The sequence below is a fragment of the Mesocricetus auratus genome, unplaced genomic scaffold, assembly GCF_017639785.1.
Source record: "Mesocricetus auratus isolate SY011 unplaced genomic scaffold, BCM_Maur_2.0 Super-Scaffold_100009, whole genome shotgun sequence".
NCBI classification, from domain to species: domain Eukaryota; kingdom Metazoa; phylum Chordata; class Mammalia; order Rodentia; family Cricetidae; genus Mesocricetus; species Mesocricetus auratus.
The window spans coordinates 23,419,110-23,434,774 of NW_024429193.1; the positions used below are offsets into that span (position 1 = coordinate 23,419,110).

The window sequence follows — 15,665 nt, forward strand, 5'->3', positions numbered from 1 at the left end:
TCTACACAGTGAGTTCTAGGACAGGCTCCAAAGCTACACAGGGAAACCATGTCTCAAAAAGCTAAATAAATAAAGTAGAAAGAGTTCTGGGAAGACATTGAACATTGACCTCACATGCATGTTTGCAAACATATACATGTACCTTGCACACAAATAGAAAATATAGAGATTAAGGAACAGAAAGACTCAAACCTGCTGGTATTGGCTCAGTATGCAAACACAGGTGCCAAATATGTCTGAGGCCAAAGCTCATTCCTTTAATTGTGTCAATTAGGATGATTGTGGTTGTCAAATCAGAAGACCTCACTGCAAGTAGATGGAACAGACGAGGCCTTTTTGGTACTCTAAGACCCGAGTTCAAGGGTGGAGGTCTAACTTAACAGCTCTACACCATTGTTGTCCCTGTCAACACTGTTTCATCAACAGCTCTTAAATGTCAGGTCTCCAAATAGATGTTTCTCAGCTACGTCCAGTAGCAAGATACACTTCCAGTATCTCTCTTTAGAAGATTTTATGTGTATGAGTGTTTCGCCTGCCTGTATGACTGCACCATCTGCGTGCCTGGTGCCCGAGGTCAGAAGAGGGTGTCTGATCCTTGGCAGTTACAATGACAGATGACTGTGAGACTTCTTGTGGGTGCTGGGAAGCAAAACCCATGCCTTCTGGAAGAGCAGCAAGTGCTCTCAACCAACGTAGTCGTCTCTCCAGCCCCTCCAGTATCTCTCTTACGAGGCAGGAGTTATCAAGATACCAATTTACATCGCATGCTTAACCATACACCACCACTGACAAAGGGGAATATGTTTGGTTCAACAGGGTATGATTCACTCCCTGGAGCTGGACACGGCCTCCTTCATAGAACAGACAGTCTGGTTGTTGCCTGGCCAGTCTGTAGTAGCTGCTCCAACCCCTGGGAATGTGTGCACTCTCTCTGGACCCCCAAAATTTTACCAAGGCAATAATAAAGAATGATAACAGAATAATAAGAGGGTGTTCCCAAATGTGTTAGAGGCAAGAACGAATGCCAGTTGTCAAACAGAAATGTGCCCCTTCCCAAGAGCTTCTGGGTAATGTGTATGGATTGTCACTCGGAGATTCCATCACTACACAGCATGAGCTGGCACACGAGAGCTTGCTAAGTCTTCCTAAAGGGCTGAAGAATCAAACTACACTATTATTGCAAACTTCCCCTTTACGACTGAACCTGGTGGCTCTTGTGTACAAACATGAGGATGGATATTTATCACACAAGACAAGGACACATTGCTATTATTTCTACAAAGCCCATAATTGATTGGCTCCTGCTCAAGGGGTCAAAGATGTCTTGGCAGGTTAGCTTATACAGCGGAGCCTGGCCTAGCTGGCCAGCTGGTCTTGTATTCTTCTTTATATATTAATTATAAAGAAAGCCTCTGGAGACCCATTGAAATGTTTTCATTTTATAATGTTTTCCAAAACCAATTTTCCCAAAATGCTGGATAAGATGGCCTTCCTGAAAGATTTCGAGTATGGGGTTCCAGGGGGACACTGAGGCAGATTGTCCTTCTAGGTAAGAAGGCTACTAGAGTAATGATTAATTTATGCCTTGCCCCTCGATGCCTGTTACAGACAAGCCAACCCTTCCCCTCCCTTCTCAGGAAAAGGGGCCCTGCTTCTTGCCTGAGTGGCACAGTAGCGCTCGCTGATCCTGTTGGGGGAGGCGTGGGTGACTAGCCCTGAGGGTGTGATATCTGGCCACACCCCTTGTCTGCCTTGTGGTGGTGAGAGTGAGAGAAAGATGCCCCCACCCTTGACCCTGTCACCTATGGTGCATGAGGAAGCTGTTCCTGCCCCTCACCAGCTGCAGCATTCAGGAAAGTGGACCCTGATGGGGAAAGTCCTGTGATTATGTCAATAAAGCACTGTTGGCTAATAGGGAAGTTAGATAGGTGGGACTAGGAGTCCAGGAGGACTCTGGGTAGGAAGCCCAGAACTATTCTCCGGTAAGAGAAATACTTAGATTAACAATTATGGGGTAATTACTTAAGTCAGTGCTAGCCAGTAAGAAACAAGCAAGGCCAACAGCTTCATAATTAATATAGCCTCCTGTGTGTTTACTTGGGACTGATGCAGCTCTGGAACCAGGCTGGCAGGAAGGCTTCTCTCAAGGAAAAGGTTTCCCTTTACAGGACCCTGCACCTTGCCTGGGCAGTACACAGAGCTGACCCTATTGACAGGGTTATGGATGAACCAGCCTGAGAACCTGAGCTTGGGAGACCTGGCCCCACCCCTCATCTGCCATGTGGTGATGTGGGCAGGGGAGAGATGGGAGAGCTGTCCCTGCCCCTCACCAGCTGCAGCACTCAGGAGAGCTGCCCCTGTACCTCATCTGGGCAACACAGTAGGAACTAGGCCTGATAGGTGTGGGACAGCCGACCCTGAGGGCGTGAAAGCAGGAGAACCGGCCCCGCCCCTTGCTCATTGCTGCAAGGGGTGAACCAGCCGGGGCAATGCCTGAGAGCTCACCCTGGTGGTGAGGACAGGGGAGAACTGGCAGGCTGATGAATCCTGCAATGACCCAGGCCCAGAACCAGGGCTATGAGTCGGTCCACTCCAGCATCCACCCCAATCATGGTTTGCAGGATCACGTGAAGGGGCCAGTCCTACAGATCCAAAACTATAGGATCTCCACGGCACACGGCAGCAACAGGATATCCAAGAGGAGTTCCAGTGAGGGGCCAAGTAACGACGGTGCAGCAAAAACCAGAGGACTGGAAGCAGATCAATGATTCATTGCAATGAACACCCTCAAGTAAAGGTAAGTAGACAAGAGGGTTTACAGTGTGACTCACTGGGTCATACTACAGCTTCCATGATGAAATTTTTCCTTTATTTTCCTTTTTCTCCTAAATTTTATTTTATTTGTGGGGGGGGGGATTGCAAGAGCAGATATGAAAGGACGGGGAAATAAATGGAATCGAGATACATGGTGTGAAAAACATAAAGAACAAATGAAGTTTAAAAAGGAATAATGATTAATGCTATGGGCACACATGTAGCACAAATAATAAAAAGCCAGAGACAGATATCGGGGTTCAAGCTGAAGATCAGAAAAAACAAAGCAGCCAGGCAGTAGAGAGTTCTCATCTCTACCAACGCTCAGACTGAAGGGGCGAGCCTGTCCTCAGACTGCACTGCTCCTCAGATTCACTCAGGGTGGCTGGAGACTAATTGCCTTCCTAAGACCCTGCTTTTGCTTTATATACCTCTCCAGTGCTGGGATTAAAGGCATGAGCTCTGTTTCTCTTTTAGACTGATTCACTCTCAGGTAACCCTGGTTGGCCTCAAACTCACAGAGATCCATCTGTCTCGGTCTCCTGAGTCCTGGTATTAAAGGTGTGTGCTACCACTGCCTGGCCTCTATGGTTTGTAGCTAGCTTTGCATTCTGGTCTCTAGGAAAGCTTTGTTAGGTTAGAAACAATAGATCACCACACACACAGATAGTGACATGGCAAGGACTCTGAGGAGGCTCGGGTTCACAAGGCAGGGGTACGGGCCTCTTTTTATAGGTCTCAGAGGAAGTGAGGAAAAGTTGAAAGCACCATCCTTTACCCATCACCCAGGCTGCCTCTGGTTCCTGGGTGGCAGAGGCAGGGGAGGAAATTCCATAGAAGCAATGTGTGTTGGAAGATGTCATGGAAGCAAGGACTGAAATGTATCCCTTATATGGGCAATGGGATATGTAGCCTTCTGTAAGCTTCCTTGGGGAAAGGTGCCTGGTGACTGCCATTCTCAGATTCCAGACCTGCCTGGGGTGTCTATTTACAGGTTCATCGACAGACTCTATGGAGTGTGCCTAGTTCTCCCTGTAATAGCAGGGATCTCAAGATTAACTAGGCAGATGATGACAGCTAACTGCAGATGGGAGTAACAAGCATGGCCTGGCAAACTGGGACTCTCTTTTTTAAGATTTATTATTTCTATTTCTAGATTTGCTTATGGGTCTATGTGCACTATATGCGTGCAGGTGACCATGGAAGTTAGAAAGCCTCTGATGGCTCCAGGCTCACAAAAAAAGTACATAGATACATGCAGGCAAAACACTCGTACACACAGAATAAAAGGAAATAAGTCTTAGCAATGTCCTTTCTGCCTACTATCATTTTCCATGCTTACTGAAAAGATTACATTCAAAGAACCCAATGTAAACATTGTGACATGATGTTATCATCTGCAAAATTTACACTTAGAGAACCATGCAATGAGTTCCCAAAAAGAGGCCTCATAACTTCTAAAATATGTGCATGTGTGTGTGTATGCATGCATGCATGGTTGGGCACGCATACTGTGTGTGCAGGTACCTACAGAGACCAGAAGAGGGTATCAGAGCCGGCAGACAGAGTTTCTTTTCTGCCTAGTCCTGCCACTCTTAGTTCAAAATAAATACACAGAGGCTTATATTAATTATAAACTGTCTGACTGATGGCTCAGGCTTCTTATCCACTAGCTCTCTCTTAATTATTAACCCGTTTCTAGTAATCTAAGTATTTCCATGTTGTCTTGGCTTACAGGAGAATGCCCAGACCTATTACTCCTTTGGTGGCTACATGGCATCCTTCTGGAGGCTCACCCTCTGCATCCTCTCCCCAGAATTCTCCTCCTCTGGTAGTCCTGCCTTTACTCCCTGCCTGGCTATTTACCAGTCAGCATTTATTCACCAACCAATAGAGAAAGACATCCCCCATCAAGAGCCCTTTGACCTGAAGGCACAGACAGTTGAAAGATGTCTAATGTGGGTGCTGGCAACCTAATTCTGGTCCTCTGGAAGAGCAGCAAGTGCTCTTAGCTTTCAAGCCATCTCTCTCGTCCCGGTGGACTAAGAGCTCCTCTTTTCTCTGGCAATAATAGCCACACACTTCGTCTTCAGTAGGTAGCGTTACATAGTGCTATCACCTCACAACTTCCACATTTGATTCCACACATTAAAATTAAGCAATTTCACACCTGTCCTCCCACAGGATGTAGACTGGATATAGCTGCTAGTCTATCAGCTTCAGAGCCTACTTCACGGGCTTCTCATGTGGAACCCATCCAGTCAGTGAAGAGCAAGGGCCTCTGCTGCCCTCAGCGAGGTGGAGACCTTGAGCAGCCTCATGTGAGAGAAGGGAGGGTTTGTGTGTGTGTGTGTCTGTAAGATGAGGAAACTCTTGGGTATTGAAGGAAAGGACTGAACAGCCTGTAGTATTCATCTTCTCTTCAGGGTTCCTCAACCTAATGCTCCTCAGTTTTAAAAACAAAACCATTACTCAATGAGTCTCAGGTTTAAATAAAAATACTCATTGCCTGCCCATTTCATTAAGTAATTATGAATGCTTTCCAGTAGTCTCCATTTATATTCTTCAAATTCTTTCATTTATCAAGCAGAAATGAATCTTCAATGCAGCATTGCACAACACAGAATGTTTATTAAATAGTGAAGCAGATGAACTATCAAGTTGTCAATGCAATTTGTGTAGCCTACGGCTTTTTATATAATTTTAAACATACAGAAAAAGTACAAAAGTAGTATAAAAAAGTCCACAAACCTGTACCCAAATTAGTTACTTATTACCATCTTTTACTACTTCCACCCCAGAGCCGACGAGTTTAAATGCAGCTCATACCTTTGGATTAGGAAGCTCATCAGAATCAGAGTGAAGCCTAATGCTCACATGAAACCTTAGGGCCAAGATAGCAGAAAAATTCTACAGTGTAGTCAGGGCCAGCCTTGACCTTGTAAGCCTCCAGCCTCTGCCTCCAGAGTGCTGGGACTATAGGAATGTCTTTTTAAAGAAAGATCACTCCCATGGTCTTTTAAGAACAAACCAGATGAAAAAAAAAAAGGGATCCTATGTCAAGATGGTGATCAAATGACAGTCATCAAGTCCCTCCACTGTCAACTAAGAGCAATCAAAATGGCTGCCATCAAGCAATCTCTATTGTCGCATCTGAGCTCCCATGTCCTCTGGCAATGACAGGCACACTGTGTCTTCAGTGGGTAGGGTTCCACACAACTATGAAAGGCCTGCATTATTGACAACCTCCACATTTAGTTCCGCACATATTGTGACAAGGCAATGTCACAATGCAGCGGCTCCCCAAAAGATCATCAGGTTTGTAACTCTTCTTTCTGGTCGCACTTTAGCTGTGGGACAAAGCTCAAAAAACACAATCCTGAAAGATTCAAGAACACCTGGGAATGACCTTGTCTAAGAGCATCACCTGGGTGATCAGCCATCTTTGAAAGCATTCGCTGTAAAACTGGACGAGCAGACGGTTAGCGCACACCAGCTGGCAGATGTGCCGTGGCCTCTTCACTTTACCTCAGGCTGACTCTCTCTCCAGCCATGCTTTAGAAAGGCTTCATTCCCAGTGTCAGCTGAAATACAACCCACACATGTCCCTTCAGTAGATGTCTGTCAGGGAGGTCACACTGAGAGCCTGCCGCAGCTCACTCTTGCTGGTGAGCTTCCAAGGATAAAACAGTACAGAATGCGTCTTCTTCGTCATGAGGAAGCCATTATCACTAAATCTCCCTGGGATGCTTCCTACATCCAACCACACAAAAGGAGCGATGGCAGAAGTCTTCAGATAAAAAACAAACAAACCACCCTTCTGAGAGATGTTGACCTGGAGAAATAAAAAAGATAAGGGGACTGAAGGACAAGAAAGAACTGACGGACACTTTTGTAGGCCTCATAAAAACTGCATTGGTCTGAACGACAAAGTCATCTATTTGGTACAGTTATGACACTTGACAATACCTGGAAAATGATTTAAGTCTGTGGAAACTTACCAAATTGTCATCTCGAGCCAAGGAAATGCACAAACGTCAATAATTAAGGAAAGTATCTTTTGAGAAGCTGCAAGATTTATATCTTTAGGAACCCTCATTAGAATATCACCAGGAAAGGGGCAATTGGCATTTTGGTGGCTTAAGTGACTTTCAAAGGACTAGAACTGAGCCTAGTTGTAGAGTGTAACCACAGAGCTTCTAGACTCAGGTATGAAGCTACACCTTATGTTCCCAAATCATGGCACCTTCTCTTCCAGTGAAGACCCCAAAGCAGACACAGGCAGGCAGATCACGTGGCTCGCACCACCCAGGCCAGGAGGCACCAGGGAAGCCTTGGCTACTGCCGAAAGGTCAAGGCCAAAAGAGGCAGCAGCGCCAAGCTCTCTCTGATGCCTGCCTTGGAGAAAACAGTCACATAACTGCATCTCACAGCAGAGCTGGGGTTTGAGCTTGAACTCTGGGTTCATAGAGATACACACAATAAGTACCCAGACAGTAACTGCTAATCAGCATTACTGGAAAAACAAGTCTCACTGATATCTAATGACATAGAACAAGAAGCCCTTCTGCTGCCTTACCCAAATTATCATGAAGTAACCAAAGCTTAGCTATGCAAAAATTAAGCAAATAATTAAAAAATAAACCTTTTAGGTGTGTGCGTATATGCATGTGTATATGTATATGCACACACACAAAACTAAGCACAGGGAGGCCACAGATCAGGGTCAAGTAACCTTCTAAATTGCTTATTCACTTTATTTTTTGAGATAGGGTGCAGTTAGACATGTTTTTTGGGACCACCAGCTCAACAATAGTGACACGGAGACTTATTATTAGTTATAAAAGCTCAGCTGATAGCTTAGGCTTGTTACTAACTAGCTCTCACAACTTAAATTAACCCATTTTTATCCATCTATTCTTTGTCTTATGACTTTACTACCTTTACTCTATACTGCCCATGTTGCTTTCTCTCTGTCTGTCTGGCAACTCCCCCTTCTTTTTCCCAGCATTCCATGTGCCTGAAAATCCTGCCTAGCTATTGGCTGTCCAGCTTTTTACTAAACCAATCAGAATGACACATCTTCACAGTGTACAAAAAAGATTATTTCCCCACAACAGGGTCATTCGATGAGCCTGGAGCTCTCCAGTTCAGTTAAGCTGGCTGGCAAGCAAGCCGCCTCTGCCTCCACGGTGCTGGGGTTCCAGGAACGAGCTGCCACAACCAGCTTTTTCCTTGATTTCTGGGGATCAAGCTCAGGTCTTCATGTTTGCTAGCACTTTAGCAATGGAGCCATCTCTCCAGCATCAAGAAACCAAGTGAACAGATTGTGACCGTGTCGGTGATTTAGCTGCCTTTGCCTTGGCGGAGCATGGGTTGCTCTTCTGTTGCTGTGATACAGCACCACGCCCAAGGCAGCACACAGGGCAGTGCTGAGATCCCCTGAAGGCAGAGCAGAGGCGTGGCAGCAAGCAGCAGGGCAGCAGCAGGCACAGAAGCGGAGGGTTCACTTCTAGAACCACAATCGCGAAGCAGGACAGCAAACTAGAACTGGCGTGAAGCTTTAAACTCTCAAAGCCCGCCTCCAGTGACACACTTCCTCCAAGAAGTTCTGCACCTCTGAAACCTCCCCAAACAGTATCACTGCCTGGGAACCAAAAGCTCAAATACTCAAGCTTGGGGGGGGGGCATTTTCTCATTAAAACACCACAAGTTATTTCTTACTTTGCTGTTTTTTTTAAAAAAAAAAATTTGAATGACATACGCATATGCCAACTTTCTTATCTCCATTCTACCTCAGTGTTTCCAGAGGACTTGGATGTGGTCACATGACTATTTCACCATTAATCTGGGAAGAAGGTATGTTTTCAGTCCTCTTGAAAAAAATAAATCTCAGCAGAGTAAACTTTAACAAATTTAAATTTAGCTGAAACAGAGACTGAAGTTTTCTAGAAAGATGTTGTCAAGTGTTACATGGAAGGAAAAAAAGGAAAGGTTTTCAACCAACTACTGCCAAGTTTACCAGCTGCACCATTGTGAGAAAAACATTCTAATTATCCTTTTTCTTTTCCTTGCCAATTATAAAGAGGTTCAGTGTTTAAGTGACTTTGAAGCAATAAATCAAAGGCAGTGGAGTGATTAATAAATTGTATTTAAAGAGTCACAAGTGGAGCGACTCAAGCATCCCCCAGTGATTCCTGGGCCGCAGTACCTGGCACATTACAGGTTTCCTACAGACAGGACCTATTTCTAGCACTAGTGGAATCATCTAATCTGTGGACACTGAAGGGTTTCTAAGTCTTTCTTTTTACTTAAGCTGAAGACACAGTTTATTTTTCTATACACCTATTCCAGATACTTTTACTGAAGGAACACAGGTCACTGGGACCCCAGACCAGAGACACTCACAGTGATGTTGGCCTTGGCCAGCCCTCTGGCATTCTTCAGGGAAGACAGGAAATGGTGGTTGGTTGGGCTGAAGAGGTCACTGTCAGTTGAAAGTTGGAAGGAAATCACACAGGTCTCCCTCATACATCCCTTACATCTCTTCAGCAGCTTAGGCACTGGCTCCTTGTAGAGAATCGTCGCTGCCCCTGCTTTAATCACAGTTCTTGCAGTCACAAGAGAGCACAAAGGCTTCAGCGAACTCCAGGTATAGAGCCTCACCTGGGAAGAAAAGAGTGACAGTGGCATTCCTGTTTACTGCTTTGTCCGTCTATTTGGAAGGTAATATTGGCTGGACAGCAGACCAGAAGAACCAGCTGACTATTAAGTCCGAGTTTTCATACAGCCCCTTAAGTTCTACCCATATAACTAATCACTCAGCTTCCCAGGATCCATTTCTTCATGAGAAGAACTCCACTGAAAACTTTACTGCCTGTCATGAGAATTAAAAATGGTAACAACCCATTGTCTGCTCAGTACCTGGCACATTACAGGTTTTCTACAGACAGGACCTATTTCTAGCACTAGTGGAATCATCTAATCTGTGGACACTGAAGGGTTTCTAAGTCTTTCTTTTTACTTAAACTGAAGACACAGTTCATTTTTCTATACACCTATTCCAGATACTTTTACTGATTGCAGCCTTACCCACCTTTTTAACTACTTCTTTTGTGAAATTTGGACTAGTACCAGCTTCTCACAGTTATAATCTTACATTTACACAGCACTTTGACGTTTACACAATTCTTCATGTAATTCTTCTATTCACTTTCACCCATAATACTAAAGGAGACAGACTAGTATTATCTGACAAAGGAAGGAACTGAATCCCCAAGATGGTAACAACTTTGCCCAGGTTATATAATGCATAGCAGATGTTAGCCTGAACACTGTATGTTTACACAGCCCAGCTTATGCTACATACACTAGAAGCATTTTGATATGTCCCCAAAAGAGTATTCCAAACAATTAAAGAAGTCATCTAAAAGTCCCCCTCAACCTTAGATACACACACACACATACACAATCCAAGTAACTCACAGTGAGCCTTGTGTTGTAGTCTCTGTGAAGATCTGACACGCCATAGACATAAAACACACCTCTATCTTCAAAACCTACTGGTAAGAGTGGAGCGAAGAATCGCCGAGCAAAATAATGTAGCATTTTCCATTTTCCTCCATACTCTGAAAACAGACAGTCAGGAGACACCAGGAATGGGCAGGCAGACCAGGCCCACATGAGCAGCAAGCACAGCTTGTCAGAAGTTTTTGACGTCCACATGTGAGGGTGTTTGTATTAGGGGGAACTCAGGTGTGTTAACAGCTCTGAACATCAACTCTGGAGACAGCTTCATGTCAACCTCACATTAGAAAGATAAAGGCAGGTAGTAACTGCTTATTTCCCAAGGGAAGAACGAGGCAAGCACTTAATTGAAACATGCTGGGGACAGTATCGTGAGCCCAGATTTTACTCCAAGATAGCTCTTTCTTAGAGGTGACCTTTCTCCCAGAAGCTCAGTACATCAATGCTCTTTTGACTGACTGATTGACTGATTGATTGATTTGTTTAACACAAGATCCAGGCTAGACTTAAATCCTGGATCTTACAACGTTAGCCTCCTGCATGTTGGAATTACAAAAGTGCACCAGTGTCCTGGCTACCAATGTTCTTTTCTACTACACACACATAAAGGAGGAAATCGGTGGCACCAGGAAAGGACACTTGCTGTGAATTTTCATTCATAAGAAACATCTAGACTTCAGTCTCCTTTCCCGCAGGTACAAAACCTCCTAAGCTAAGCAAAATAGAATGGCTTTCAGAATCACACTAAATACCTAAATCTGTGGCAATTAATAATACTTTCTCAAATACAATACAAAACTCTCATGCCTTGTTCAGATGTCTGGTAGGCTAAAAGTACCATGTTAAAAGTACCATGGCCAAAAGCATTTGTTTTGGCTTAAGGTTCCTGAAAGAGAGTCTACAGTGCAGGGAAGGCATGGCAGGAGCTGAGTGACCACATTTTAGCCACACACAGGAAGTGGTACGAGGCGATAGACCCTCTAAGCCCCACCTCCAGTGACATACTTCCTCTAACAACACTCCACCTCCTAAGGGTTCCATAATGTCCCCAAACAGTGCTGCTGGCTGGGGACTAAATGTTTAAATCCATGAGCCTATGGGAACATTCTCGTTCAAGCCACCACAGCTTCGCAGTCAATCTTTCATCGTCTTCCTTTCTCAATATCCGTCAGAGAAAGAAGATTCTCCCTGATAAAGGCCACTTCTGGAGCAGAAGACAAAGAGAAAAAGGTGGGAAAACCTTCTCAAGGATGTTGATGTAAAAAGTAAATTTTAATTCTGCTAAAGTAGGGAGTGAACTTTCGAAAAAATATTGCCAACTACTATCTGGAGGAGGGAGAAATGACAAAGATTTTAATTAACTAAACAGATAGCATTTTTTTCCAGCTGCACAAGTTTTAGAAAAACATCCCGATCGTCTTTTTTTTTTTTTTGTCAATTGTAAAGCAATTTGGTGACTAAGCCACTTTGAAGCAATAAATCAAAGATAGCAGAGTGATTAATAGACCGTACTTAAAGAAACAAAACTGGCGTGATTCAGTCAGTCGCCAATGCTTTCTGGACCACAGGACATTGAGCGTGCTGCCCAACCTCTGCAGGCTGCTTTCTGACTTGCAAAGCCAGCACTTCAGGGATGCTGTGCAGTAGGACAGAGCCTGGGGCACAGCAGCACACAGCTGTCTCCATGGGGACAGGGGAGGTGGCACCACAGTATACAGTGCAAGCTGTGAAGGTGGAGGAAAGATCAAAACCAGCATCTTTCGAGGTTTGCAAAATTTCAAGTCTTAACGCTTCATTCCCAGTGGTTCCTGTTTCTTAAGACAGCAATTGGTGGAAGCAGTGTGGGATGGAGAAGCCAGCCTCACGGGGTTTCTAATGGGGAGTTTTATGCTAGTGGGAGATGGCTCCTGGAGCAAAGACGGCCTCACAGATGACAACCATCAGGGTGGACAGACTGCTATCTTTCACCTGACAGCATCCCACTACTTCCTCTGCTAGAGGTCAGAGACCCATTATGACTCCTTCATTTCTTAAAGGTACAGAAGTAGATGAAACTGGTCCAACTGCAAACTCTATTCCAGACACATCACCCATTGCCAGTTGAAATGGTTGAGCTGGCAACCTTTCCAACTTGCATTTCTGACTCCACTACCTCTTCCAAGACACAAAGAGAGCATATAATGGGGATTTTATAGACTTAAGCTAGAGGTAGCGGATGGGGCCCTGGGACATATGCATGACCCAGTTTTCTGCTTGGCAGAACTCTCCTACATGGAGCAAGGTCAATGCCCTTCGGGCCCTGAAAAACCCGCTTAAATAAATTCAAAATGCTATGCAGTGGGGGCTGGGGGATGGCTCAGTTGGTAAATTGCTTGCCACGCAAGTTCAGATGCTCGGCACCCATGTAAAAACCTGGGCACACCAGCATGCCCAGCACTGGGAAGGCAGAGACCGGGGTTCCTTGGGATTTGCTGGCTGGCCAGCCTGCCTGAATCGATGAGCTCAAGAGCTCCAGGTGGGGAAAAAAAAGTAAAGGGAGAATGATTGAAGAGGACAACTCATATCTATCTCTGGCCCATGTACACACACACACACACACACACACACACACCCCTAAATACATACATACTACACACATACACACTCACATACATACACACACACTCACACCTAAATACATACATACTACACACATACACACTCACACACATACACACACACACACACACCTAAATACATACATACTACACACATACACACTCACATACATACACACACACTCACACCTAAATACATACATACTACACACATACACACTCACACACATACACACACACACACACACCTAAATACATACATACTACACACATACACACTCACATACATACACACACACTCACACCTAAATACATACTACACACATACATACACACTCACACACACACCTAAATACATACATACTACACACACACACACACACACACACACACACACACACACACACACACACACGCCCGCGCGCCACTTCACCCCATATCACACCTGGGTTCTCTGTAACTTCTCAGCAGCCTGCTTTTGTCCAGCATAGCAGGCTCATGGAAAGACTGCAGCTGGGTGACGAGTTCACGGGGCAGCTTCAGGGAACAGCCTCTTTGCCCAGTTCTCCTCGGGGACAATCTGATTCTTCGGGCTCCGTGCTTTCCCAGTCCCTCTCCACACAAGCACTGATTTAGCTCACACAAAGAAACACTCACCAAGAGAGGACCAGGAAGGAGCTTGCCAGACATCATTCAGCTGCCAATAGAGTGCCCCCATGGTGTGGCCCTCTCCATACACTATCTCGCTGCGGCTGCGCATGTAGAATTCGGTTTCTGTTTTGACACACTGGGCCTGCATCACCTGATTCAGGAGATATTCACACACAGGTGTTATTCGTTGGCATTATTCTAGATTCCAGAATTGGATAAACTAGACAATTGGACTAGCATTGGGGATACATTATTTGTATTAAAGCTGGAGCTAGTTCCTTGGCATGAGAGAAACTGATGATTACAACAGAGGGTTGTGGGGGGCGGGCTTGGTTTTTATTTGTCATAAGAGCAGGTGACAGAGCAAATAGGATGGTCTAAAAGCCAAGAATGATGTAAGCAATGAGGGAAAACAAAAGCTATTATTCCAGAACAAATGCTGCATGTAGTCAAACATCAGGTTGTTTTGCAACAGCAGATTTTACAAATACATTCAGAGTTTTAAAAAAGGAAAAAAAACTTTTATTAGGAAAAAAAAACTGGAAGAAAAACAACATTGTTGCCTTGAGTGAATTATCCAGTCTCTGTCTTCTAACTTTTCACATCACGGTTTTTTATAATTAACCTACAGCTTCTCAGGCCTGTCAGGACAGATGGTATTGTGCCAGCCAATGGAGAGCATCTAGTTCTTGTTTAAGAGGCACAGACAAACTCCAGGCAGGTCCTCAATTCCCGCCACCATCTCTGAAAACTCGGTCCTTCTTACTGCTGCTTTTACTGACACTGTACCTTGTGGTCTTAGCTTGGAGTTCTGCTTAGGAGGGGCTCAGAGATCCTGGAGAGACGATCAGAGCAATAAGATATCACTCACAGAACAGGGAGGCCCTAGAACAGAGTGTGAGTCACCCCAGAAAGAGAAAAAGAAACATTCCTAGCCACTAGGAAACTAATTGCAGATCACTTCTATAAACAACAAATCTCAGATGAAGGAAGAATTCTTGGACAGTGCTAGGCTGGATGGGGAGGAAGGAACAATGAAGTTACTGCTTGAATGAGTCAGACATACATTTCCAGAAGGGTGAAGTCACGGTCATCCCACAAATAGTGAATAGTGACAGTGAAGTACATACAACGTGTCCGTGATGTTAAACCTCTTGTCCAAGTGAAAAAGAGGATATATCCCACTGTAATGGCATTTACTGCCTTGTATAGAACACAGGCCAACCAATGCTGAGTCTCAGTGGTACTGCAAAGGGGCTCAGTAGAAAAGTAAGGACCGTCCTAGGAGGATAGAGCAGAACCTTCCAGCCAGAGAGAACAAAGTCTGTGAGGTGCAGTGGCGTATGTGTGCGTGCATGTGCACACGCGTGTGCGTGTGGGCTGGCTAAGAACAGAGGGTGGGCTAGGGTGGCCTGGGCGGAGAAGGCCTGGAGCAGTGGCAGAACCTGGTAGGAATTCAGACCCTGACCAGAGAAGTCGTGAAAAGCGTGGCAAGGGGCTGCTGTATCCTGAAGGCAGCTGAAGTCCTGGCATGCTACAAGAGGAAAGAGTGACGCAGTCAACTCTCATTTCCAAAACGTCACCAGGACTTCTGAGCAGAGAAGGGGCTGGGCAGGCTAGAAGGATGTAGGGAAGTCAGAGTTCAGCTTCTAGGAAAGAGTGACGTAGTCAACTCTCATTTCCAAAACGTCACCAGGACTTCTGAGCAGAGAAGGGGCTGGGCAGGCTAGAAGGATGTAGGGAAGCATCCACAGAGTTCAGCTTCTAGGAAAGAGTGCTGTCTGTTGAGCTGATTAAGACACAGCCAGCTCATTCTGAGCCAGCTTGCTGGGAACCGCAGCAATGACAGCCAGTTTAAAAAAAAATCTCTGCAGCAGCACTGGTGACAGCTCAGATTGGTCACAGTGTACACTTGGAATGTGTTGGTCTAAATGTATCTCCAAGGGGATGAAATAAAAAAAAACAGACAAAACAATTTTTCTGTCAGTCAAGCTAATCTGCAATTTGACTCAGGACCTCTGGCCAAATTCTTTACATTAAAAAAGAAAAGAAATTCTTGTCTCAACTAAACAGAGC

The 15,665-nt window shown here is 44.9% G+C and overlaps 1 protein-coding gene and 1 long non-coding RNA gene across 5 annotated transcripts in view; one reads left to right on the forward strand and one right to left on the reverse strand.

The window, feature by feature from the left end:
* Nucleotides 1-15,665, forward strand: part of LOC121142320 — a 38,881-nt gene that overhangs the window by 1,890 nt on the left and 21,326 nt on the right. Inside the window, exon 2 of the long non-coding RNA XR_005879305.1 lies at nt 2,622-2,797. This is a non-coding gene — a long non-coding RNA (uncharacterized LOC121142320). The remainder of the gene's footprint in view (nt 1-2,621; nt 2,798-15,665) is intronic.
* Manba (mannosidase beta) overlaps nt 5,426-15,665 on the reverse strand; it is a 72,981-nt gene continuing 62,741 nt past the window's right edge. For 3 of the 4 annotated variants that reach the window (XM_040751751.1, XM_040751750.1, XM_040751753.1), the window contains exons 14-17: nt 13,596-13,740; nt 10,300-10,442; nt 9,223-9,480; nt 5,426-6,649 (exon numbers count right to left, since the gene is read on the reverse strand). In XM_040751751.1, coding sequence (XP_040607685.1) covers nt 6,425-6,649; nt 9,223-9,480; nt 10,300-10,442; nt 13,596-13,740 — 771 coding nt within the window. In that variant the 3' untranslated portion in view covers nt 5,426-6,424. The remainder of the gene's footprint in view (nt 6,650-9,222; nt 9,481-10,299; nt 10,443-13,595; nt 13,741-15,665) is intronic. The other variant, XM_040751752.1, reaches the window with a different exon arrangement.